At 45.7% G+C, this 23,796-nt stretch overlaps 1 protein-coding gene across 1 annotated transcript; it reads left to right on the top strand.

Moving 5' to 3' along the window:
- Window positions 1–1,695: 1,695 nt before the first annotated feature.
- LOC122945628 (aquaporin-8-like) lies at window positions 1,696–15,076 on the top strand. The gene is made up of 6 exons (XM_044304748.1): window positions 1,696–1,811; window positions 6,247–6,505; window positions 11,176–11,302; window positions 11,983–12,197; window positions 12,332–12,466; window positions 14,146–15,076. The coding sequence occupies exons 2-6, from the start codon at window positions 6,255–6,257 to the stop codon at window positions 14,186–14,188; spliced, it is 771 nt and encodes a 256-aa protein (XP_044160683.1). The 5' UTR covers window positions 1,696–1,811; window positions 6,247–6,254; the 3' UTR covers window positions 14,189–15,076.
- The last annotated feature ends 8,720 nt before the right edge of the window (window positions 15,077–23,796 follow it).

Below are 23,796 nucleotides of genomic sequence, written 5' to 3'. Positions count from 1 at the left end.
CCACCATCTTGATAGAGCAGCAGGTAGAGCTTGTGCCCTGCCGCTCCATTAATTCTCTATGACACTAACGAGAAAAAGCTGAGCTTGACCTTCTGCTCCATCAGGACGGGTGTTAGGGACTCCATCATCAGGATTGGAGAGAGTCCCAGTGGTTTTACCCCTATGTTTAGTTGACAGAGAGCTTTCCCACATTTTCCTAAGAAGCAGATGGAGAAGAATCACCCTATGGAAGAAGAGAGAGTCTGCAAAGTCTGGACAGTGGGTGGACTTGCTGCACGAGACCCCAGGGCCAAGAAAGAGTCCAGGCCTGAGGAGAGGTGGTGTAGGATATATTGGACTTGCCGCTCCATCAGGACGGGTGTTAGGGACTCACTTATCAGGACTGGAGAGAGTCCCAGTGGTTTTACCCCTATGTTTAGTTGACAGAGAGCTTTCCCACATTTTCCTGAGAAGCAGATGGAGAAGAATCACCCTATGGAAGTAGAGAGAGTCTGCAAAGTCTGGACAGTGGGTGGACCTGCTGCGTGAGACCCCAGGGCCAAGAAATAGTCTGGGGCTGAGGAGAGGGGGTTTAGGATATATTGGACCTGCCGCTCCATCAGGACGGGTGTTAGGGACTCACTTATCAGGACTGGAGAGGGTCCCAGTGGTTTTACCCCCATGTTTAGTTGACAGAGAGTTTTCCCACATATTCCTGAGAAGCAGGTTGAGAAGAATCACCCTATGGAAGTAGAGAGAGTCTGGACAGTGGGTGGACTTCCTGCTCGAGACCCCAGGGCCAAGAAAGAGTGCAGGCCTGAGGAGAGGTGGTGTAGGATATATTGTACTTGCCGCTCCATCAGGATGGGTCTTAGGGACTCACTTATCAGGACTGGAGAGGGTTCCAGGGGTTTTACCCCCATGTTCAGTTGACAGAGAGCTTTCCTACATTTTCCTGAGAAGCAGGTGGAAGTAGAGAGAGACTGCAGAGTCTGGACAGTGGGTGGACTTGCTGAGTGAGACCCCAGGGCCAAGAAATAGTCCGGGGCTGAGGAGAGGAGGTGCAGGATATATATAAGGTATTATGCAGGACATAGACTGTTGGAGAAGAGCCACCACTGACCATTTTGCTGAAGAAGCGTGCCTCCCTGTGGAGAAGATGGTGGGTCTTCACTGTGGTACCACTGTTTTGTTGTGGCCGGTATCCAGTTTGCCATATTGTCCAGCTGTCCTAAACTTGGACTGTTGTGCTACATCTAATCCTGAACCTCTGTCAGTGTACTGAGAGTGGCAGATAAAATATGGGGTGCGGGCCACGTTGAGTCTTCAGACAGGATTCAGGTGCAGCACAATAGTCCTAGTTTAGGACAGCAGGGCAATATGGGAGCCTGCGTTCAACGGCACAACAGAACAGTGGTAGGACAGTCCCCCTCCCCAGGTCGGAGCAATTCTTGTTTTCTCCCTTATCTTTCGTCATATTACTAAATAATAAGACCTTTTGATCTTCTGCCCCGTATTATAAGGCAAAGTCTGCGCAGCCTTGAGTATACTGAACTTCCACATCACTGCAGGCATTGTCCTGTGTGATCCAGGAGGGAGGGCACTTCATCTACCTTCTTGGCAGGGCGAGATTGTTGACTCCAGGTATGACTGAGATAAGAGTGCCGTGGAGCGCAGCCTGATTGGTTGCTGCAGCCCCATTTTTATGGCTTTTTTTGTAAGCAGGCTACAGTACTTGAGAGGACGCATCTTCATCAGGAGTCAGTCTTGGAGGCCACTCCATAGGTGAAGACTACTAACCATAGCAAACTGACAGCAACTCTGGTAGCTCAGTAAGTAATGTGTGTGTGAATATTATATACGGTATATTATATATATTTTTTTATTTTATAGATTTTTTTTTACCTTTTATACTTTTTTGGGGTCATCTGGAGCCACGTTGGCTTTTTTGTTGCATCAAAACTGAGTACCAAAAAATTAGGACATGCCAGCCTTCCCCCCCATCATTGTCCATTTTTCCCCTTGGCTAGATACCTACTGAGGAGTCCGGCAACTTTTTGGTAGGTCGTGCTAAACCCACTGGCACGTGCGGTGTATTGTGATGGTTGGACGGTCACCCACAACCTTGTTTTAATGAGGCTGCTTTGAGATCGGGGTAATCCCAAAATTTTACCAAATTTCACAATTTTATTTAAATTCTAACCCCATTCATTACCTGAACATTCCAAATCCCACAATTACAGAAGGCTGAGATTTAGGGTGCTGTTTGACAGGGTCCCCAAAATGATAGAATATCAATCATTAAATTTTTTTGCTTTTTAACCCCGTAGACCCATCATGTAGTTCAACTGGGAAAGGAAACCATCAGTGACCAGTATGAGGACCCTGCCAAATAGCTCCCCATATAAAGATGCAAGTGGTTTTTGGGTATCTGTTGGCGTGTGTCGGCCCCCTTTGCACCCATTTTACAAATAACTAATTAAATTGACCTTTTTTTTTTTTTTTGTATTTGTACTCATTTCTCAGTTCCTTGGATCCATATGGGATCATCGTCATATTCAGATTGTAGCACGCGCTTGTAGGGTCATCTAAATTGTACTGCATACATTTCCCAAGTATTTTAGGATGCACCTTGGCAATGGAGATCTACTTTAAAGCAAGGCTTTATCCTCTGGAGTTAATGGGAAACTGTCAGCAAGCTGCTGTTGATGTATACATTTTTCTTGCTATGTGTCTCTTAGTGCTGGTTGACCAAGGGGATGACATGACAGGAATACGGATGCCTATACATGCTGAGGGTCAGCATATGAGCTGTAGGGTCCCCCTTGGCCAAGCAGCACAGGACATGCTGCTCGGTATATAGCATGCGCCTTTAATAACCCACTCAAACATGACGCCTTGTCAGATCACCTCCCTTATCGTATCAAAGCTGAGGTGCCCTGGATATTCACATGAGCCATAATAATATCTACTTCCACTCTGCTTGCTGATGGTTTCCAATAAATCCTATTCTCTATATTTCCTTCTATGTAATGCTATTAGGGGGATCAAGCAGCAGGACGCCCTGTCAGCAACTTACTTTTAAGGGGTCCCTTCAAACAAATAGGTCTTGTGCACAGTGGACAACCCCTTTAAGAAGCCCTCATAATAACCTTCTAAGACCGTTGGTGTGTATGATGATATATAATCCCCATGGAGTCATCATATCAAAGCCGAGGTGCCCGGGTATTCACACAAGCCACTACTGGTCTGCTTGCTGATGGTTTCCAGGTTCCAATTGAAAAAAATAAAATAAATAAGACTTGTTCTCTATAAATTGTGTTATTGGGGGGTTTCAAGCAGCAGAACACCCTGTGCTCAACTTGATTTGAATAGGTCTTGTGCACAGTGGACAACCCCTTTAAGAAGCGCTTCCTTATACAGACATGTAATAAACTTCTAAAGCCGCTGGTATGTATGATAATATGTCATCTCTGAAGCATTTACTTAGCATTATGTTTAGATTTCAGCGATAATGTTTATGGAGAAGATTGTGGCTATTAGGAAAGTATAGAGGCAGATATTACTGTAATATAGATAATTGCACTGTCCTATATTTAAAGGGGGGGGGGGGGGGGGTTGTAAAGCTTAGCTGGGGTTATACATAGGACATGCAACGAAAAAAATAACCTGAAACTTGCTGACAGCATAGTCGTCCGGCAGATAAAGGGAAGCTCCGGAGAAAGACATATATAATGCTTTTCTAGTTCTTTTATAAAGAGGTTGCCTGGCAACCGAGTCGACGACCAGCGGGTGACACTGCCAGGTCTCCATGCTCTAACGGAGTTCTGTTGTGGTCACTTCTTTTAAAGGGGTATACCACTATACCCACTATATAAAAGTGGCTGAATCTTATGTTTAAACCCCAATTATTCTAAGAGTGTGTGCCGCCATAGTTTGTCTCTGTACAAAGATGCCACCTTCCACTCGCTGTGTAGGGAACCATATAAAACCACACAGCGGGTGCATAGGGTGCCGCTGTGCAGACGCCAACTGGGGTCCCAGTGGCAAGGATACCCCCTTAGGGATTTTGACGGTTCGTATTCCGCATTAGAAACCGCTGTGGTTTCTGCTGTGGATCCGCTCTAAGCCACAGCTGTCCGCACGCTACGGCAAAAAGGGACATACCCCTTCTTGGCACGATCGTGGCTTTAAACCACCGGCCCCCGAAGTGCAACACTGCTTCCTATTAAAAACAATGGCAGGAAGACTCCATGCAGGGTCTGCACCAGAATTCCAATGGCAAATTCGGCCATGTGAACGAGCCCTTAAAGGAATTTTTATCATCCGTCTCAGGAGATAAACGTCGGATTGCTCGGGGCTCCACCAGTGGGACCACCACAATCCCTCGAAGGGTGGTCCTGAGCCCTCTACTCCTCCCCGTTGCATTAACACTTTAAATAAAATGGCGACTGAGCGTGTGGAGTGCCGCTTCTCTCAAAGTCTATGAGACTACCAAAAAACCATTGGGAAATATTATAGTGCCGCAATATGGCTTTATACTGTAATATCCCGACTCTCAAAAATTGCAAACTTGCAGATTTCTAGTGGTTACTTTGATGAGTTGTAGATAAGAGGAAATACAGAGGTCATAAATCAAAGATCGTTCATCTCTGCCCTAACCCGTACCAGGGTGCCTTTGAAACGTGTATTTGTGGCGCGAGGGGTCCATCCCCACAGAACCCAGTGAATAAAGCACTGACTAACTTTGTACTATGGATTATATTACGGTATGCAAGAATAGGGGGCGCAAGAAAGACCACCCCCTCCCTAATCCTACAATGGAGTCCCAATATGGATAAGCTTGAAAATCACTAGCAATTGAGTGAGGAGGGGGGGGGGGGGTAAAGTAAAAAATTCTACCCTGGGACCACAGGAGCCTCTAACTATGGCTGTCCAATACAGAAAAGTTCTCTAGCGCTCTTGTTCTAGAGGACACCTGATGTTATACAGAGAACCCATTGATTTTTTTTTTTTAATCAGATCTTTTTTACCATTGATTTAAATAAATGCTGTGTAATACCTCATTTCACCTGCGGAGGTGCTGCAGGGAAATCGTCCGCTTAATTACAGATCACAGCTGATCGCTGGGGATCAGCTCACCTTCTAAAAAAAAACAAGGGGCTATCCAAAGAGAACAATCCCTTTAAGTTTCTAGCGACTGATAAAGATTGAAGTCGGGCAGGAAGTGTCTTTAACTAAGAGTGTGAGCTTTTGGGAACTGTGTTGCAAATTCATAGATAAGGCGGCTTACAGGAAGGGGGGTCACCTTGGGAAAACCAGTCCATGCAGTGCAAACAATGGCTGAAAAACAGAGCGTTTGTGTGTGGAAGGCTTACGGTATTATTTCTGTGCTGTTTTATCCTTTAACAGCGGGATATCCAACTTTTGCTACTGTATTATGCGCATGCACAAAACCTGTTGGAACGTCAGTAAAAAGTATTCCGTCGTTTTGTGAATACAGCTTCTATGCAAGCCTATGTGTCTCCATGGTCACAGACTACAAACACACCCGATGTAGTCAGGCACCACAGCCATGTAGTCCCCTCTGCCTCCCTTTCTACCGTCTGTAGCAGGGATGCTCAACCTGCGGCCCTCCAGCTGTTGCAAAACTACAACTTCCAGCATGCCTGGACAGCCTACACCTATTAGAGCATGCTGGAAGTTGTAGTTTTGCAACAGCTGGAGGGCCGCAGGTTGAGCATCCCTGGTCTTTAGGATACCAAAGGAATGGAGCAGCACATGAGAGTCAGGGTTGGCTTGTAGCCCCTGTCCCTGGAGATACAAAGGTCTGCACTGGAACTGTATACACAAAACGGAAGGACTATACAGAGTTGCTTCATTTTTTTTGTTTGGACACATTGGAGAAATGGTTGCAAAAGTATACATACCCTTCAAAACCATGCAACAATATGAGGCAATTAAGCCCAATACAGTTTATAGATGGAGCACCTTCTATGGCTACTAGGAGGATGATGGAGAAGGGAAGAGGCTGAGCTTGAGTGGGCCATGGTCACCATCCCAAGAGGGGAACTGTCCTGGGAATCGTGTTGGCCCTTATCTTATACTGAGAAGCATTAGAGCCTCCTTCCATAGGGTATGTCATCCTGAAGAAGAACCAGGCCTTATATTTTTCAGTAGGGCCCAGTCTCTTGTGTGGCCCCCAGACCTGCTACCGTTTACCATAAATATGTCATGACTCAAAGGTTCTTCTCTTCTTTCTACTAGATTCAGCCATGGCAGACACAGAACTGGGCAACATGACCTTCAAAGGGCTGGAAAAGATCGTACCCGAAAAGGCGCCGAAGCCTCACTGGTTTGAGGTGTACGTCCAGCCGTGCGTGGCGGAGCTGGTGGGCACCGGGCTCTTTGTGTTTGCCGGTTGCCTTTCCGTCATTGAGAATTCTCCAAACACAGGAAGCCTCCAGCCGGCCCTGGCCCATGGACTTGCCCTCGGACTGACCATCGCCATCCTTGGTGGCATCAGGTAAATAGGCCACGTCTGGCGCCATAGCTGATGTGTACATGACCGGCACATGGGTGAAGAGATCACGGTCACACGTTCAGGTGTTTTTATGCAGTTTTTGAAGCCAGAACCAGGAATTTATTAAAATACAGAGAAGTCGTCTCCGTCCTTTATACTTTCCCTCTTTTTATGGTCAACTCCTGATTTTGGCTCCAAAAACTGCATTAAAAAAAACTGAACATGTGACCGTACCCTTATAGTCCAAGCACTTGTATCATCTAGAACCACAGGGGTCACAGGACACTGAGCTAGAACACAAGTAGGGGGAGCGGGCCTCCATGACGGGTGTGCAGCCCGTGGCTGTTACTGACTGTGCGTCTTCGGTAACCATTAACAGGAGGGTAAGAAGAGTCAAATAAACTGTTATGGCTGAGGAGCCGCTGTCAGCTCCCAACTAATCACTTATTACCTCGTACCTGCTGCCCGCACACTCATCTATCCGTCTGTCTATCTATCTCTGTATGTGTGCCTATCTCTCATATCTATATATCTATCTCTCATATCTATCTACAGTTGCAAGAAAAAGTATGTGAACCCTTTGGAATGATAAGGATTTCTGCACAAATTGGTCATAAAATGTGATCTGATCTTCATCTCAGTCACAACAATAGACAATCACAGTCTGCTTAAACTAATAACACACAAAGAGTTAAATGTTACCATGTTTGTATTGAACACACCATGTAAGCATTCACAGTGCAGGTGGAAAAAGTATGTGAACCCTTGGATTTAATAACTGGTTGAACCTCCTTTGGCAGCAGTAACTTCAACCAAACGTTTCCTGTAGTTGCAGATCAGACGTGCACAACGGTCAGGAGTAATTCTTCACCATTCCTCTTTACAGAACTGCTTCAGTTCAGCAATATTCTTGGGATGTCTGGTGTGAATCGCTTTCTTGAGGTCATGCCACAGCATCTCAATCGGGTTGAGGTCAGGACTCTGACTGGGCCGCTCCAGAAGGCCTATTTTCTTCTGTTTAAGCCATTCTGTTGTTGATTTACTTCTATGCTTTGGGTCGTTGTCCTGTTGCAACATCCATCTTCTGTTGAGCTTCAGCTGGTGGACAGATGGCCTTAATTTCTCCTGCAAAATGTCTTGATAAACTTGGGAATTCATTTTTCCTTCGATGACAGCAATCCGTCCAGGCCCTGACGCAGCAAAGCAGCCCCAAACCATGATGCCCCCACCACCATACTTCACAGTTGGGATGAGGTTTTGATGTTGGTGTGCTGTGCCTCTTTCTCCACACATAGTGTTGTGTGTTTCTTCCAAACAACTCAACTCTGGTTTCATCTGTCCACAGAATATTTTGCCAGTACTGCTGTGGAACATCCAGGTGCTCTTGTGCAAACTGTAAACGTGCAGCAATGTTTTTTTTTGGACAGCAGTGGCTTCCTCTGTGGTATCCTCCCATGAAATCCATTCTTGTTTAGTGTTTTACATATCGTAGATTCGCTAACAGGGATGTAAGCATATGCCAGAGACTTTTGTAAGTCTTTAGCTGACACTCTAGGATTCTTCTTCACCTCATTGAGCAGTCTGCGCTGTGCTCTTGCAGTCATCTTTACAGGACGGCCACTCCTAGGGAGAGTAGCAGCAGTGCTGAACTTCCTCCATTTATAGACAATTTGTCTTACCGTGGACTGATGAACAGCAAGGCTTTTGGAGATACTTTTATAACCCTTTCCAGCTTTATGCAAGTCAACAGTTCTTAATCGTAGGTCTTCTGAGAGCTCTTTTGTGCGAGGCTTCATTCACATCAGGCAATGCTTCTTGTAAAAAGCAAACCCAGAACTAATGTGTGTTTTTTATAGGGCAGGGCAGCTGCAACCAACCCCTCCAATCTCATCTCATTGATTGGACTCCCGTTGGCTGACACCTCACTCCAATTAGCTCTTGGAGATGTCATTAGTCTAAGGGTTCACATACTTTTTCCACCTGCACTGTGAATGTTTACATGGTGTGTTCAATAAAAACATGGTAACATTTAATTCTTTGTGTGTTATTAGGTTAAGCAGACTGTGATTGTCTATTGTTGTGACTTAGATGAAGATCAGATCACATTTTATGACCAATTTGTGCAGAAATCCATATCATTCCAAAGGGTTCACATACTTTCTTGCAACTGTATCTATCTATCTCTCATATCTATCTATCTAATATCTATCCGTCTATCTATCTATCTATCTATCTATCTATCTATCACACATATCTATCTATCTCTCGTATCTATCTATCTATCTATCTATCCAGGCTTAGACTGGCCCACTGTGGAGGCGAGGGATTTCTTGGTAGGCCCCCAGTCTCCTGCGCCCAGAGATAAGATGGAGGAGTAATTATTTCTCTTGTTTCTCAGTAGAGATAATTATTGTAACCACTAGGTGGCAGTATACACAGCGATGCAGCCTCCTACTGGTGTAAATTGTACAGGAGGTCCTGCAGTATCTTCTAAGCTTGCCAGCTGCTGGCAGTGAAGGAGGAGAGAACATGTCTGGCTATCCTCCTGCCCTCCCTGCTGTCAGGAAACTGTGGTTGCTGGAGAGAAGGATTCCTCTGCGGTGCTGGGCTGATTTCTCTGGTGTGTGACAGTAGTGATCTGTCGGAGACTGTAAGGGGGAAATAGGGGATTTGCTTATAGCAGACTCATATCTGTGTATGTGTGCTGCTCTCTGCAGAGTTCAGAGTGGCATTGGGGGGACTCTGCCCTAGGTCCCCCCAATGCCTCTGCTTTAGGTGCACCCCCATTAGTGCCCCAGCTCCAGATGCCCCCACTCTAAATGCACCCCTAATATTGCCTCTTCTCCAGTTACCCCTGCTCCAGGATCCCCACTATTACCCTGCCTCAGGTGACCCTCTGTTTCAGTTATGACCCTCCGTTTGTGCCCTTTGCTCATGTTGCTCCTCTAGCTCCTTTGCTTGGGCTTTGTTAAAGGTTATGACCTGCAAAGAGGGTTGGACTTATGTCCAAAAAATTCTGCACAGTGCGTCCCATTCTCCAGTATTGACACGTGTGGTTTACATGGCGGCAGTGATGATATTCTGTATTTACAGGCATCACTGCTGCCATGTAAAGAGATAAAGAGATATTGGTGGTGGAGTGGACGAGGATATAAAAGGGTTGTCCAGGTTTTCAAGTTATCCTCTCCACACCATAGGGCATAACTATATGATTAGTGGGGTCCGATTCTGCGACCCCCACTGATCCCAGGAACAGGTCCTGTTACCCCTTTTTGATGGTGTGACAGGGGGGATCAGTGTCTGATTGGTGGGGGTCTGACTGCTGAGACCTCATGGATCAAGGGAACGTGTACATAGATTGGTGGTAATGTAATTGAATGTCTCAGGACCCCGTTTTTCATGATCAGTGGGTGTTCCAGCAGTCAGACCTCAGCAATCTGATATTTATCACCGATCCTGTAGATAGGCGATAGGTCATTATGGTAGGACAATCCTTTTAAATATAATGTAGATTATGTGCAATCTGAGGAGGTTACAATTTGGTAAATTTCATGCCAGACATTTATGCTTAAAGGGGTTAAAGGGTTTGTCTCACTTCAATAAATGGCATTTATCATGCAGTTGATACAAGGCACTTACTAATGTATTGTCATTGTCCATATTGGCTCCTTTCCATCACAGTATACACAGCACGTATCCGTGGTTATTACCACCGTGTAATCCAGCAGTGGTGGCCGTGCTTACACACTATAGGGAAAGGCTGGAAGTGCGCATAGGCCAACACCTTTCCCTATAGTGTGTTAGCACGGCCACCGCTGCTGGATTACACTGTGGTAATAACCACGGATACGTGCTTTGTATACTGTGATGGAAAGGAGGCAACATGGACAATCACAATACATTAGCAAGTGCCTGGTATTAACTTTCTGTACATGATAAGTGCCAATTGCTGAAGTGAGACAAACCCTTTAACCCCTTTATGTGTGCTACACTTAATAGGGTCAGGCATAAATGTCTTGGTGTGTGCATTGTGTGTTTCCTATGTGTGATTGGTGTGTGCGATATATGTTCTATGTATCAGTGGTGTATGTGCAGTATGTGACATATGCATCAGTGGCATGTGAGCCACGTAGAAGTGTCTTGTGTGCCACATGTGTCCGATGAGTGATTAGTGTGCGCTGCATGCGTCTTGTTTCTGACTGACTAAGGCCTCCTGCACACGAACGTGTGCTTCCTGTTGCCATATTGCGGACCGCACTTACGGATCCGCAATACACGGGCACCGTTCCGTGTGCATTTCGCATCACGGATGCGGACCCATACACTTCAACGGGTCCGCAAATCCGGAGATGCGGAACGGAAGCACAGAACGGAACCCTACGGGAGCACTACGGACTGCTTCCGTGGGATTTCGTCCTGTACTTCTGTTCCGCAAAAAGATAGAACATGTCCTATCTTTTTGCGGAACTGCCAGATCGCTGACCCAATAAATTGAATGGGTCCGCGATCCGATGTGGCTGCCCCACGGACAGTGTTCGTGCATTGTTCAGGAAATCATAGCTTTAAAGGAGGGAAACGGTTCCAGCCTGTTAGATGGAGGCCCTTGGGCAACTGCCCCTATGACCTGGCCCCCAATGCAATGTCACTTAACCCTTTCATTCTTATTGTTTCAGCGGTGGACATTTTAACCCTGCGGTGTCTCTGGGCGCCTTTATCATCGGAGGACTCGATATTGTACTGGTGGTGCCATACTGGGTTTGCCAACTCTGCGGAGCGATGATTGGAGCAGGACTCGCCAAGGTATGATAAAAAAAACTCTGTCGGGCACACTATTAGAATTTAAAGGGATGGTTTTACTGGCTTAATTAACCTATATAGATATATTATTAGTTCTACCCTAGTCACAGCCAAAGCTGCATTTAAAAATGAGCTTATAGGATGAAGGAGCATCATATCTCCCTGTTTCTCTCTGCTGGGTAAATGTCTTTAAAGAGCAATGATCATCCACCTGTGGCAATCCTGGCAAACAGGGCATGCTTGGAGTTGTAGTTTCACAACCGCTGGTGAGCCGTGGGTTGTAGATCACTACATCGCATCGCACTGTGGGGTAGTGCAAAAAATACAAATAAAAAAATTAGCTTTTTTGACAATATACTTTAACCTCAGATCAGTCCATTGTAGAATCACCGGTAGGCCTCCTGCACACGGCTGTAGGTGTCCGGTTGCCGTATTGCGGGCCGCATTTGCGAATCCGCAATACATGGGCACGGTTCCGTGTGCATTCCGCATCACGGATGCAGACCTATTCACTTCGATGGGTCCGCAAATCCAGAGATGACGTTCGTGTGCAGGAGGCCCGTAAGCTGTTGAATTTTGGCTGCAGCTTTGACTGTAACTGGAGTAGATTCACATGTTTTGTGTTTTCATCTGATACCGCTTCAGTTTTGTTATCTTTTAAGTTTTTTTTTTTTTTATCCCAGGCCTTGACGTTGGAGGAGAAGTACGCCAATTCCAGTGGAGCGACGTTCGATGTCGTAATCAGCGACAGCCAGGTTGCACGCGCCCTCGGAGCTGAAATAGTCATGACGTACTTCTTGGTGTTTGCTGTCTGCATGGGGGCCATCAATAAGAAGACCACCACTCCTCTGGCCCCCTTCTGCATCGGCTTCACCGTGACGGTGGACATCTTGGCTGGGTAAGCTCTAACTCCAGAGTCCCATCTCCCCATATAGGTTGACGAGGATGTTCTCTGACACACACAGCTCAGCTACACGATCTATAAGTTAGTTGTCCCCACTTTCCCCTGATTTTCCCATTCGGCTATTACAGGGGGGCCATTTCCGGAGCCTGTATGAACCCCGCCAGAGCCTTCGGTCCAGCGGTGGTGGCCAACTACTGGGCGTATCACTGGATCTACTGGGTTGGACCCATGATTGGTGGTCTGCTAGTTGGAGGAATTATAAGGTAAATATACTTTTTGGACAATATTTTGCTTTATATCTGTAGATAAAGATTTATTTTACTATCTGTATATATTGGCGCAGGGTTAGTCAACATCTGTCTCTAGGGTCACGTAATCTACCCCTCTACGCAGAGTGCCAGAGACCCCGAGTTTTGGGAAATCCTCCAAAAAAATAAAATTATAGCTAAGTTCTATAGCAAAAAAAAAAAGGAATATAAGGTGCACATAACAATAGTGCCTAAATAATACTGCCATACAGTACCCAAATAATACCATCATACAATGACCAAAAGATGGGCACAGTGGTCTGCGTGGGTGCCCACTCAGCCACCGTATGATTCTGCTTTAGTAGAATACCATAATCCAGTACCTAAATAATATAACCATGCTGTGTCCAAATAATACCATCATATAGTGCCCAAATGGTACTGCATGCAATGTCCAAATAATATCACTATTTAGTGGCCACACACTGATGTTTAAAGCATGGGCACTGCAGGCCACATGTACAAGGGTGTCTATTCTTCATTAATAAGATACCACCATACATTAAATAAATAATACCGCCATACAGTTTGCAAATATTGTAGCCAAACAATGGCCAAACAATAATATCTAAGAAATGGGCACTGTGCGCTGCATGTGCATGGGTGACTACTCAGTATTAATAAGATACCACCATATATTGATCAAATACTATCGCCATACAGTGTCCAAATATTATATCTGTACAGTGGACAAACAATGTTTTAAAAATAGATATTATGGCCTGCATGAGTGACCACTTAGCTTCTGGATTATACTGCATTAGTAGACTACCATCATATAGTGAGTAAATAATATCATTATATAGTGCCCAAAGAATACCGCCATAGTGTCCAAATAATATATCCATTTAGTGGCCCCACAATAGTGTCCACAGCACAGCACTGTGCCCTGCATGGGTGACCACTTAGCTTCCTGTTGAAATTGCAACAATAGAATACCACAATACATAGATCAAATAATACCGCCATACAACGTCCAAATATAACCGTACAGTGGCCAAATAATGATGTTTTAACAATGGCCACTGTGGCCTGTATGAGTGACCACTTTGTTTCTGGATGATACTGCATCAGTAGAATACCATCATACAGTGTCAAAATAATACCATCCTATAGTGCCTAAAGTATACCTCCATACAACGTTCAAATAATACCATTTAGAGATATCAAAGCATGGACACTGTGACCTTCCTCGGTCACCACTTAGTTTCTTGATGATATTGCATTAATAGGATACCACCAAAGAGTGACCAAAAAATACCGCCATATAATATCCCCAAAATATTACCGTACAGTGACTAAATAGTAATGTCTAAACAATAGTAACTGTGGGCTGCATAGTTGACCACTCATCCACATATGGTTCTTAACTAATAGGATGCCATATTGCAGTACCCAGAATAATATAACAACACCATACCCAAATAATACCTTCATATAGTGGTACAAAATGTCACGTACAGACATTGCCCAAATAATATCGTCATTCATTGGTCAAACAATGATGCGTAGGTGAACCCTCCGTTTCTGGATGATACTGTACTAGTAGACCACCACTATACAGTGCCTAAATAATACCGCCATACACTATTCAATAAAATGTAATAACTTCTGCTCTTATCTCTTTTTAAAAGGTTACTCCTCGGAGACGCCAAAATCCGCCTCTTTCTGAAATGACGCCATTCGACGAGTCTCCCCACTGACTTCTGGGCCAATCCTGCACCACCAGCAGAGGGCGCAGTTTCCACATTCACATCCGCAGAACTGGAGACCTGGATTCCGAGTCATGAGCTTTCCCAGATGGCTGCAAGTACATGGAGAGAGGACCCCGCAGACCCCTCTCTCAGCCAAACTGCACTAAACCATTGCCCGGAATCGAAAAGTGACACCGATGAGGCGCGGTCTCTACTGACACCTCCGGCGGCCCAACAGTGCCGCCACCAGGGGAGGCTCTAACGTACATTGCTCCAGAACCTTATAATACAAAGCGACTTCTTCAGGTTCAAAGGATTCTGGGATTGCTTTGCTTGAGGCAAGCACAGCGCTATATAGCAGTATGCACGTCATAAGAAGCTAGTGCTCACAGTAGCGGCTTTACTATATTCCTGAGTCATTTTAACCACCGTGTGGTTTTCCTTTTTTCTTTTTCTTTTTTTTTATTGCTTGTATCCTTCAGTTTCTGTCATTTTATGCTTTGTTTTGCGCCTTGGATAAGCTACAGGAAAGTCAAATGGCAGCCCCTTATCTCAGATCAGAGCCCTGTTTGCTGCTGCGGAATTGGATTGAATATAATGCGACAGCTGGGGCGCTGAAAAGATACGGAATTCAGAAAAACTCGGACACGCCATCACATTAATAATGGTCATACATGTAAGATGTATGTAGGGCAGAGGTCTGCAACCTGCGGCTCGTCAAGTGTCGCAAAACTACAACTCTCAGCAGGTTCTGACACAAGCAGGAGAAATCAACCTAGTACAGCCTCCTGCACACAAACGATTGTTTTTCCGTTTACATTCAGTTTTTTTTTGCCTAGCGTATACGGAATGAATCCGGAAAAAAAAAAAAAGGAAGGTACTCTGTATGCCTTCCTTTTCCGTATTTCCGTTCAAACATAGAACATGTCCTATTATTGCCCGCAAATCACGTTCCGTGGCTCCATTCAAGTGAATGAGTCCGCAAAAAAAACCCGCAATGCATACGGAATGCATCCGTATGTCTTCCGTATCCGTTCCGTTTTTGCGGAACCATCTATTGAAAATTTTATGCCCAAGCAAAAAAATTATGTACTTTCTATAATTGTGCGCTCCGTGGCCGTATTGCGGACCGCAATACACAGGCACCGTTCCGTTTTCATTTTGCATCACGGATGCGGACCCATTCACTTCAATGGGTCCGCAAATCCAGAGATACGGAATGGTGATGAACGGAAGCACGGAACGGAACCCTACGGGAGCACTACGGATAGAACATGTCCTATCTTTTTGCGGAACAGTCAGATCGCGGACCCATTAAAGTAAATGGGTCCGCGATCCGCTGCAGCTGCCCTATGGTGGGTGTTCGTGCATTTTGGCTCGCAATTTTCGGGTCGCAGCACGGCCACGGGGCCTTACTGTTTAAACATTATTGTATGCTTCCGTTTCAATTTGCGATCCACACAAAACGGATCACAAACGGAAACCAAACGGCGGAACGGAAGCAGAGTGGAAATGGAAGCACTGCTGAGACAAAATAAAGGGAAAAACTGATCAGTTTAAGGCCTCTTGCACACGAAAGTTTTTTTTTCCCGTTTACGTTCTGTTTTTTGTGTTCCGTATACGGAACCATTCATTTAAATGGATCCGCAAAAAAAGGAAGGTACTCGGTATGCCTTCTATTTCCGTTTTTCCGTTCAAAGATAGAACATGTCCTATTATTGTCCGCATAACGGACAAGGATAGTACTGTTCTATCAGGGCCCAGCTGTTCCGTTACGCAAAAAAACGGAATGCACACAGATGTCATCCATATTTTTTGCGGATCCGATTTTTGTGGACCGCAAAATACTGAAAAAAGCCTCATGCACACGACCATTGTATGTTTTCCGGTCCGCAAATTGCGTGTCCACAAAACATGGATGGCGTCCTTGTGTGCGTTCCGAAATTTGCGGAACGGCGCGGACAGCCATTAATATAACTGCCTATTCTTGTCCACAAAATGCACAAGAATAGGACAGGTTATATTTTTTTGGGTGACCACGGAACGGAGCAACGGATGCAGACAGCACACAGAGTGCTGTCCGCATCTTTTGCGGCCCCATTAAAGCGAATGGGTCCGCATCCAAGTGGCTCGGATGCGGCTCGGATGCGGACCAAAACAACTGTTGTGTGCATGAGGCCAAAACCATATGGTCGTGTGCAGGAGGCCTAACGAACGTTTTTTTGTTCCGTTTACGTACAGTAAACGGAACCATTCATTTCAATGGATCTGCAGATATGCCTTCCGTATCCATATTTCCGTTTCGTTCAATGATAGAACGTGTCCTATTATTGTCCGCATAACGGACAAGGATAGTACTGTTCTATCAGGGGCCAGCTGTTCCGTTCCGCAAAAAAGCGGACCGCAAAATACTGAAAAAGGCCTCTTGCACATGACCATATGGCTTTTTCAGTATTTTGCTGTCTGCAATGGAAGGCATACGGAGTACATTCATTTTTTATTTTTTTTTGTGGACCAATTGAAATGAATTGTTCCGTATACGGAATGCAAAAAACTGAACATAAACGGAAAAAAGGTTTGTGTGCAAGAGGCCAAAGCCATACGGTCGTGTGCAGGAGGCCTTAATTGTAGACCCCAGACCAGATGCATACATTAAGACCCCCGATCAGACCCTCTAAATATAGTTAGACCTCACACCAGACCCTTATATTAATATCGGACCTCTAAATTAATTTTAGACCCCTAACTTTATTCATGCCTCCTATACTACACCCAAGACCAGACCCCTATATTAATAATAGATCCCAGACAAGACCCCCTAAATATGTTTAGACCTCAAACCCCCAATATTTATATTAGACCACAGACCAGACCCAGTGGGGTGACACCCAGAGCTGGAAGCGAGGTGACAACTATATAACTGAGTACAAATAGGGTGAGCGGACATGTCTGCTGTCTCACATCACCTGGAGGGACACAGGTTGAAGACCTGGTTGGTGGATACACCTGTAATCTGTAAACTGGGTGTCATATACAAAGCTGCCAGCAGAGGGAGCCCCAAAAACTATAATGAGTGAGATTTACTGTATGACTCTAAACCTATCACTTTCTATGTACATATTACTAATTGCACAATAAATGTATATACATTTTTAATAACAATTTACTTTGCATTTTCTCATTGTGTCATAAAACTACCTTAATAATGGAAAAAAAAGGAAAAGTTCTACTTCGTCCTTATTAAATATATGAGGGGTCCCAAGAGAGAGGGGCCCCAGCTCAGATTTCCAAACCCTATTAGATCCTAAAACATAAGGCGTGTGGGATCTCAAGCCAAGAAAATGGGTCAAACAAACACCAAGTCCTGATCTTTTGGGTGGTAAGGGGTATGGTGGGGGCTATTGACCTACAGACAGGGCTGTAACTACCATAGCGGCAGACCATGCGACTGCTATGGGGCCCAGGCCAAGAGGGGGCCCAGTCTTAGTTGGGATCATCTCCTCAAGGGTCATTTAAAGGGGTTTAGGCAGAAACCCTTCTGTCCTCTGTGGGGGGCCTGGTTTGATCCTTGCTGTGGGGCCCTTACTTCTCTGTGTACGCCACTGGCTACAGACTCTCCAGCTGTGGAGAGACTACAGCTCCCCGCATGTTAGATCTATGTAAGGGCTCATGCCCACGAACGTAAGGGCTCCGTGCCCGTGCTGCAGACCGCAAATTGCATGGGCACCGACCGTGGTGTAGCCGCATGCGGATCGTGGACAGATTCACTTGAATGGGGTCCGCGATCCGTATCCGACAGTCCGCACCGCACTTTTTTGCGGTCCGGAGGCACGGCCAGAAACACCACGGAAGCACTCCGTAGTGCTTTCGTGGGGTTCCGATCCGTGCTTCCGCACTGCATCTCCGGGTTTGCGGACCCATTAAAGTGAATGGGTCCGCATCCGTGACTCAGGTTGCACACGGCCGGTGCCCCGTGTATTGGGGACGGCCGTGTGCATGAGCCCTAAGTTAGTAGTCTTCAGCCAAGGGCAAAACTACAGCTCCCAATAACAGCAATCTGTGGTGAAACTACAACTCCCAGCAGGTCCTGACAGTCTGCAGCCGGAAGGTCAAGCAATCATCAAGGGTTAAATAGAAAATCTCTAGGCAATGGGAGCAGTTATTACCCGGATCAGGGTGGCAGCTGTGGCAGGGTGAGGGTGCAGCGTCGAGGTCACGCGAGTGCACTGGACTGCGGGCGCCCAGAAGCCACGGACTATAAAGCGGCTGCATTTAAGCGCGTCCTCCGTCTTCTCCCCTCCTCGCCTCCGGGTCTCTCCAGCGCTCCATAAAGCCAGACTGCGCATTACTCTAAGTGCAGTGCGGGCGAGATACAGTTTCTGAATAGACGCTCATAAAAATAAAATCATTTCTGTCAAATGTGAGATGGAAGGCAATCCGGCTAACGCGGTGAGCGATGGGTAAAAGCTGATGAGAAGCTGTGCGGCAGAAAACGGAGCGAGGGTCGGGATGCAGATACGCAGGAGAAAGGTGCAGACACATTAGGGGGGATTCATTAAAACTGGTGGTTCTTACATCAGCCATGATAAAAAGCTGGCATGAGTTGCGCCAAGTATACTAAGAGGCGCGCTTTTTAATAATTCACTCCCCAGAAAATTGACTCCACGCCATCTAGGAGCCGGCGTCGATGTTGGGTGTACTTTACAGAGGTTTTTCTGCCACGATCATTGTCTGGCTGCGCAGACCCCGCGAGCACGGCGTAAAATAGGGAAAAAGTAACTTTCTTTTTTTTTGCACAAAAAATCGCTTCTGTAACAGTTTTTGGGCACAAAGCTTTTATAAACTCCCCCAATTGTATTAAGAGATAGAAATTAAAGAGGAACCCCACCTGTTATCATTACAAAAACGAGGTTTCGGTTTCGTATGCGCACATTGGGTTTGATTTGCTGCCAGTGTGGGCTGTCACGTGGGCAGCGTTCTCCTTAGGGCTCATGCACACGGGGTCCCGCCCATGCGCTCGCTTCTGTAGGAATGTCCTATCCTGGTCTGCAAAATGGAGGAGAATAGGACATGTTCTATCTTTTGTTGCGGGGCCGGACATACAGATGCGGACAGCACGCGGGTGCGCTGTCGCCATCTCTTGCGGCCCCACTGAAATGAACGAGTCTGCATCTGATTTGCGAAAAATGCGGCGCAAACATACAGTCGTGTGCGTGAGCCCTTGCAATCCGCAAAAAGTCCATGAACCAGGCTTTGAGAATAAGATATACCATCAGGGGCGTAACTCTAATTCATAGGACCAAATAGCAAATTAAGGGTCCATTCGCACGTCCGCAAAATGGGTCCGCATCCGTTCCGCAATTTTGCGGAACAGGTGCGGACCCGTTTATTTTTTTAATGGGGCCGGAATGTGCTGTCCGCATTTGCGGATCCGCACTCCCGTTCCGCAAAAAAAATAGAACATGTCCAATTGCGGACAAGAAAAGGCATTTTATATGAGAGTGCAGGCGATGTGTGGAACGCACATTGCCGGTCTCCGTGTTTGGCAAAACACAGACGGGGCCCCACCACCTTGTGTAAGAAAATGAAAACAGCAGCAGAAGTAGCAATAATTAAATGCGCCATGTATCAGAAAACCAACATTATAGCAAAAAGCTGCCATATTGTTATTCCCCACAAAAAGGTACAATGTGTTTGCACCTATTGGGCCTCTGGAAATTTCTGCAACAAATCCCGGCCCACGTGAAGGCGCGCCTAGCATTGTAAATGTCTCTTCTCAGATCTGATGTACAGGCCCATAGGACGGTGTAACGTCTCATTGCCTTGTAGAATACTGCCCCCTGCTGGCCACATGTATTCCTTCCATACCAGTGCACACACTCATATAAAGGGCAATTGACCCTTCAATGGTCCCACAACCTCAAGGTGGAAGCACTTCTTAGACCAGTCGTCACCAGCCTGTGACTGTTCTGGCCGCTGGAAAACTACAACTCCCATCGTTATGACATTTCAGCATTATGCAGGTGTGTGTCCAATCTTATTTCTTGTATTGCGGGGTTTCATGCCTCAGCCATGTCATCCCTTTTCAAGCCACTGCACCCAGAAAATAGCTGGTCAACGGTAAATACCCCCAACTCCCTCGTAGGGCCAACATCAGCACTGGCAGATGCCAACGCCTACCGCAGGGATGACCAACCTGCGGCTCTCCAGCTGTTGTAAAACTACAACTCCCATAGGCTGATAGCTGTAGGCAGTCTGGGCATGCTGGGAGTTGTAGTTTTGCAACAGCTGGAGAGTCTCAGGTTGGCCAACTGGGTTTGGAGGCTCATGATGATTTGGGTAAACTTCAGTAAAGCTGATGAAGGGGTATACAGGGGCTCCGCTATCACCATAGGATCTGGGACCCCTCCAGGACCACCATCACTATTTCTATAGAAGTTCCTAAAATCCCATTCCCATCGGAGAGGAAAAAAAACTGTGGCAGAACATAAAGTGTAGTCGCTGTATAATGAACCATTCTAATATACCATTCAAAATTTGCTGCTTGCTGTCAGTGAACTGAAACACACATGTCTACATCTGCTGGCTGTAAAGCCTATCCCTGTGATGGCTAACCTCCGGCAGTCCAGCTGTGATAAAACTACAACTCCCAAGATGTACGCTTGCTTGGCTGTTCTCAGAACTTCATAGAAATGAGCGGAGCATGCTGGGAGTCGTAGTTTCACTGCAGCTGGAGTGCCGGAGGTCAGCCATCACTGGGACTCTATTCTGTTCCATCCCTGTTCGTAAAGGATCATTTGTCACAATGTAATCATCTAAAACCTGTGGCTCTCCGGCTAGTGTGCAAGAATTACAACTCTCATCAGCTATCAGAGCAAGATGGGAGTTGTAGTATTGCTAAAGCTGGAGATCCATAAGTTAAACTCCATAGGACTAAACCTTCCTCATTGAGCTAATTACGTCAGCAGCGTGGATTCCTTCGTGTCGTGTTTGCTGGTTACAATGTATCACTGCAGGGAACAATGCATCCATCTAGAGTTGGATGGAAGCAATTGTACCAAACTCTCAGCAGTGAGGTGTATTTGCTCTACATTGGGGGATTTTAGCCTCTGGGTGTGAACAAGAAGGCCCCCCATTCACTGACAGCAAGCAGAGATTTGGAAAAGAGTGAGAAACTGAAATGCAAAGTCTATTAGAAAGTTGCAAAACTTTTAATTCTATTTATTTAAAGGAGTTTTCTTGGATTCTTATACTGCCAGCCTATCCTCAGGAGAGGTCATCGGTGGGGCCCCGCCGATCATCTGTTTGAAGAAGCCTCTTCCTAGGCCAGTGACATCACGTCCATCGGTCACATGACCTGGGTGCAGCTCACTCCTATTCAAGTAAATAGGGCGGAGCTGCAATACCAAGTACAGCCACTATACAATGGACGGCGCCGAGTGTGGTGAGCTGCAAGGCCTCCTGATCGGCAGGGGCAAGAGGAAGGGCCATGGGCAATGAGAGCTTTCATTTTCAATGGCAGAATCTTGGAAAATCCTTTTAATGCTGTGCGGCCCCTTTAAAAACTGCTCAATGGGCCAAGGGGGGGGGGAAGCGCTGCTTAGTAAATATGGGCGCACTTCCTGCTAAATCAGCTTTTGGGCACAAATTAAGCTGATGATATTGTGAAGCTTAACAGCTCTGAGCGCTCATCTGTCCTTATTATGCGGCCAGCGGTTTGTCAGCGCGGTGACCTTATTAAAGTAGCGGCGCGACAATTATGACAAATACAAGACGTTGTGGCAGCCAGGGGTTAATACTCCCCGTCTTCTTCTTCTTCTTGCCACTGTAAGAACGCAGATGATCTCCCATTTTCTCCCCCCCCCCCCCCCCTCTTTAGAAAATGTGTGAAGAAAGAGCAGGGTCTATTTTTAAAGAATAATTAGCATCTTGCGAGCCCCGCTACTTGATTACTTAGAAATCTGGGCGGTATCCGCAGCAGAAAGTGAGACAATGACTCCCTCCGAAGATGCCACCGCCGGATTTAGCAGTTTAGTCAATAGTAGAAAGCTGCCGGGCTTAACCCTTGGCTGGCCATGGACGATAGACTCCAACTGAACCAAAGGCAAACTAATGCGAGGATTACGGATTTAGGATACAGAGGGGGTTGTACGGCATTACAAACCAGCGCCGCTTCTGTCCATGGGTTGTGGGTGGTATGGCAGCCGGGCTCCGTTGAAATTAATGGAGCTGAGATGCAATACCAAACACCACCTGTGGACAGGTGTGGTGCTGTTTTTCAAACAAAAAACAGCCATAGTCAGGCAATGAGAATGTGGCCTTTCAAGACACGTGATGGGCCCCTTTAAGAGGGACCCTTCAACCTGTAAATTAATGGATAGCTGATAGGATTGGAGAGCCAAAATTTAGTATGAGAAATACATGCAAATATAGCAGACAACGTGACCCATATTGGACCTCATGTTCAGGGCACCATTTATTGGAGGCCAAGGTTTGTCCAAACATAATAAAGTGGCCACGATGGGGTATGACATCATTAGGCCTCATGGCCGTTCCGTGCATTGGGAAATTTATCAAAACTGGTGCAAAGGAAAGGCAGACCTTAATATATCTGCCTCGTTTTAAGCCCCCGATTCATGAATGCCAAAGAACCGTCAAAGAGCGCTAACTCCAAATTGTAATAAGCCCCACCCGCTCCATGACCCAATTCATTGGACAATCCTGTGAAAAACAGGACAGTTGGGAAGAATGGAAATATTGGAGCAGTTGCCATGGCAACCCATCAGAATTCCTTTCTAATTTATCTGTTTGAAACAGAATGATTGCTAGGGACGACTGCTCCACTTTTCCTTTCCGATCTCCGGCGTCTGTCACTGTGTGGTCCATGTCCTCACTAGCCCTATAGCTACACACAGCAGATAATGTGCACTGAGCAGCTGCAGGACACAACAAATCTGAAACATCTGGTAGTCCGCTCACATTCAATAGATAAAACTGATGTTCCCACTTCCCAGAAGCTGCTTGAAATATCGTCATAGTCTAAAAAATTCTGGATATTGAATCCCTACAGAGATACAATGTAAAGATCAGTGATATAGTACATAATAAAAAAATGACTGCTACATAATATTTAGAAAGACATTCCCATCAAGAATATAACTACTATAATACTGCCTCCTATGTACAAGAATATAACTACTATAATACTGCTCCTATGTACAAGAATATAACTACTATAATACTGCTCCTATGTACAAGAATATAACTACTATAATACTGCCTCCTATGTACAGGAATATAACTACTATAATACTGCCTCCTATGTACAAGAATATAACTACTATAATACTGCTCCTATGTACAAGAATATAACTACTATAATACTGCTCCTATGTACAGGAATATAACTACTATAATACTGCCTCCTATGTACAAGAATATAACTACTATAATACTGCTCCTATGTACAAGAATATAACTACTATAATACTGCTCCTATGTACAAGAATATAACTACTATAATACTGCCTCCTATGTACAAGAATATAACTACGATAATACTGCTCCTATGTACAAGAATATAACTACTAT

This window comes from Bufo gargarizans, chromosome 8, assembly GCF_014858855.1.
Source record: "Bufo gargarizans isolate SCDJY-AF-19 chromosome 8, ASM1485885v1, whole genome shotgun sequence".
NCBI classification, from domain to species: Eukaryota; Metazoa; Chordata; class Amphibia; order Anura; family Bufonidae; genus Bufo; species Bufo gargarizans.
This window is presented reverse-complemented; position numbering and strand designations above follow the sequence as displayed.

Coding starts and splice junctions, on each gene's coding strand:
- LOC122945628 (XM_044304748.1), top strand. CDS start 6,255: ATGGCAGACACAGAACTGGGCAACATGACCTTCAAAGGGCTGGAAAAG. Junction 6,506..11,175: donor GCCATCCTTGGTGGCATCAG/GTAAATAGGCCA, acceptor TTATTGTTTCAG/CGGTGGACATTTTAACCCTG. Junction 11,303..11,982: donor TTGGAGCAGGACTCGCCAAG/GTATGATAAAAA, acceptor TTTTTATCCCAG/GCCTTGACGTTGGAGGAGAA.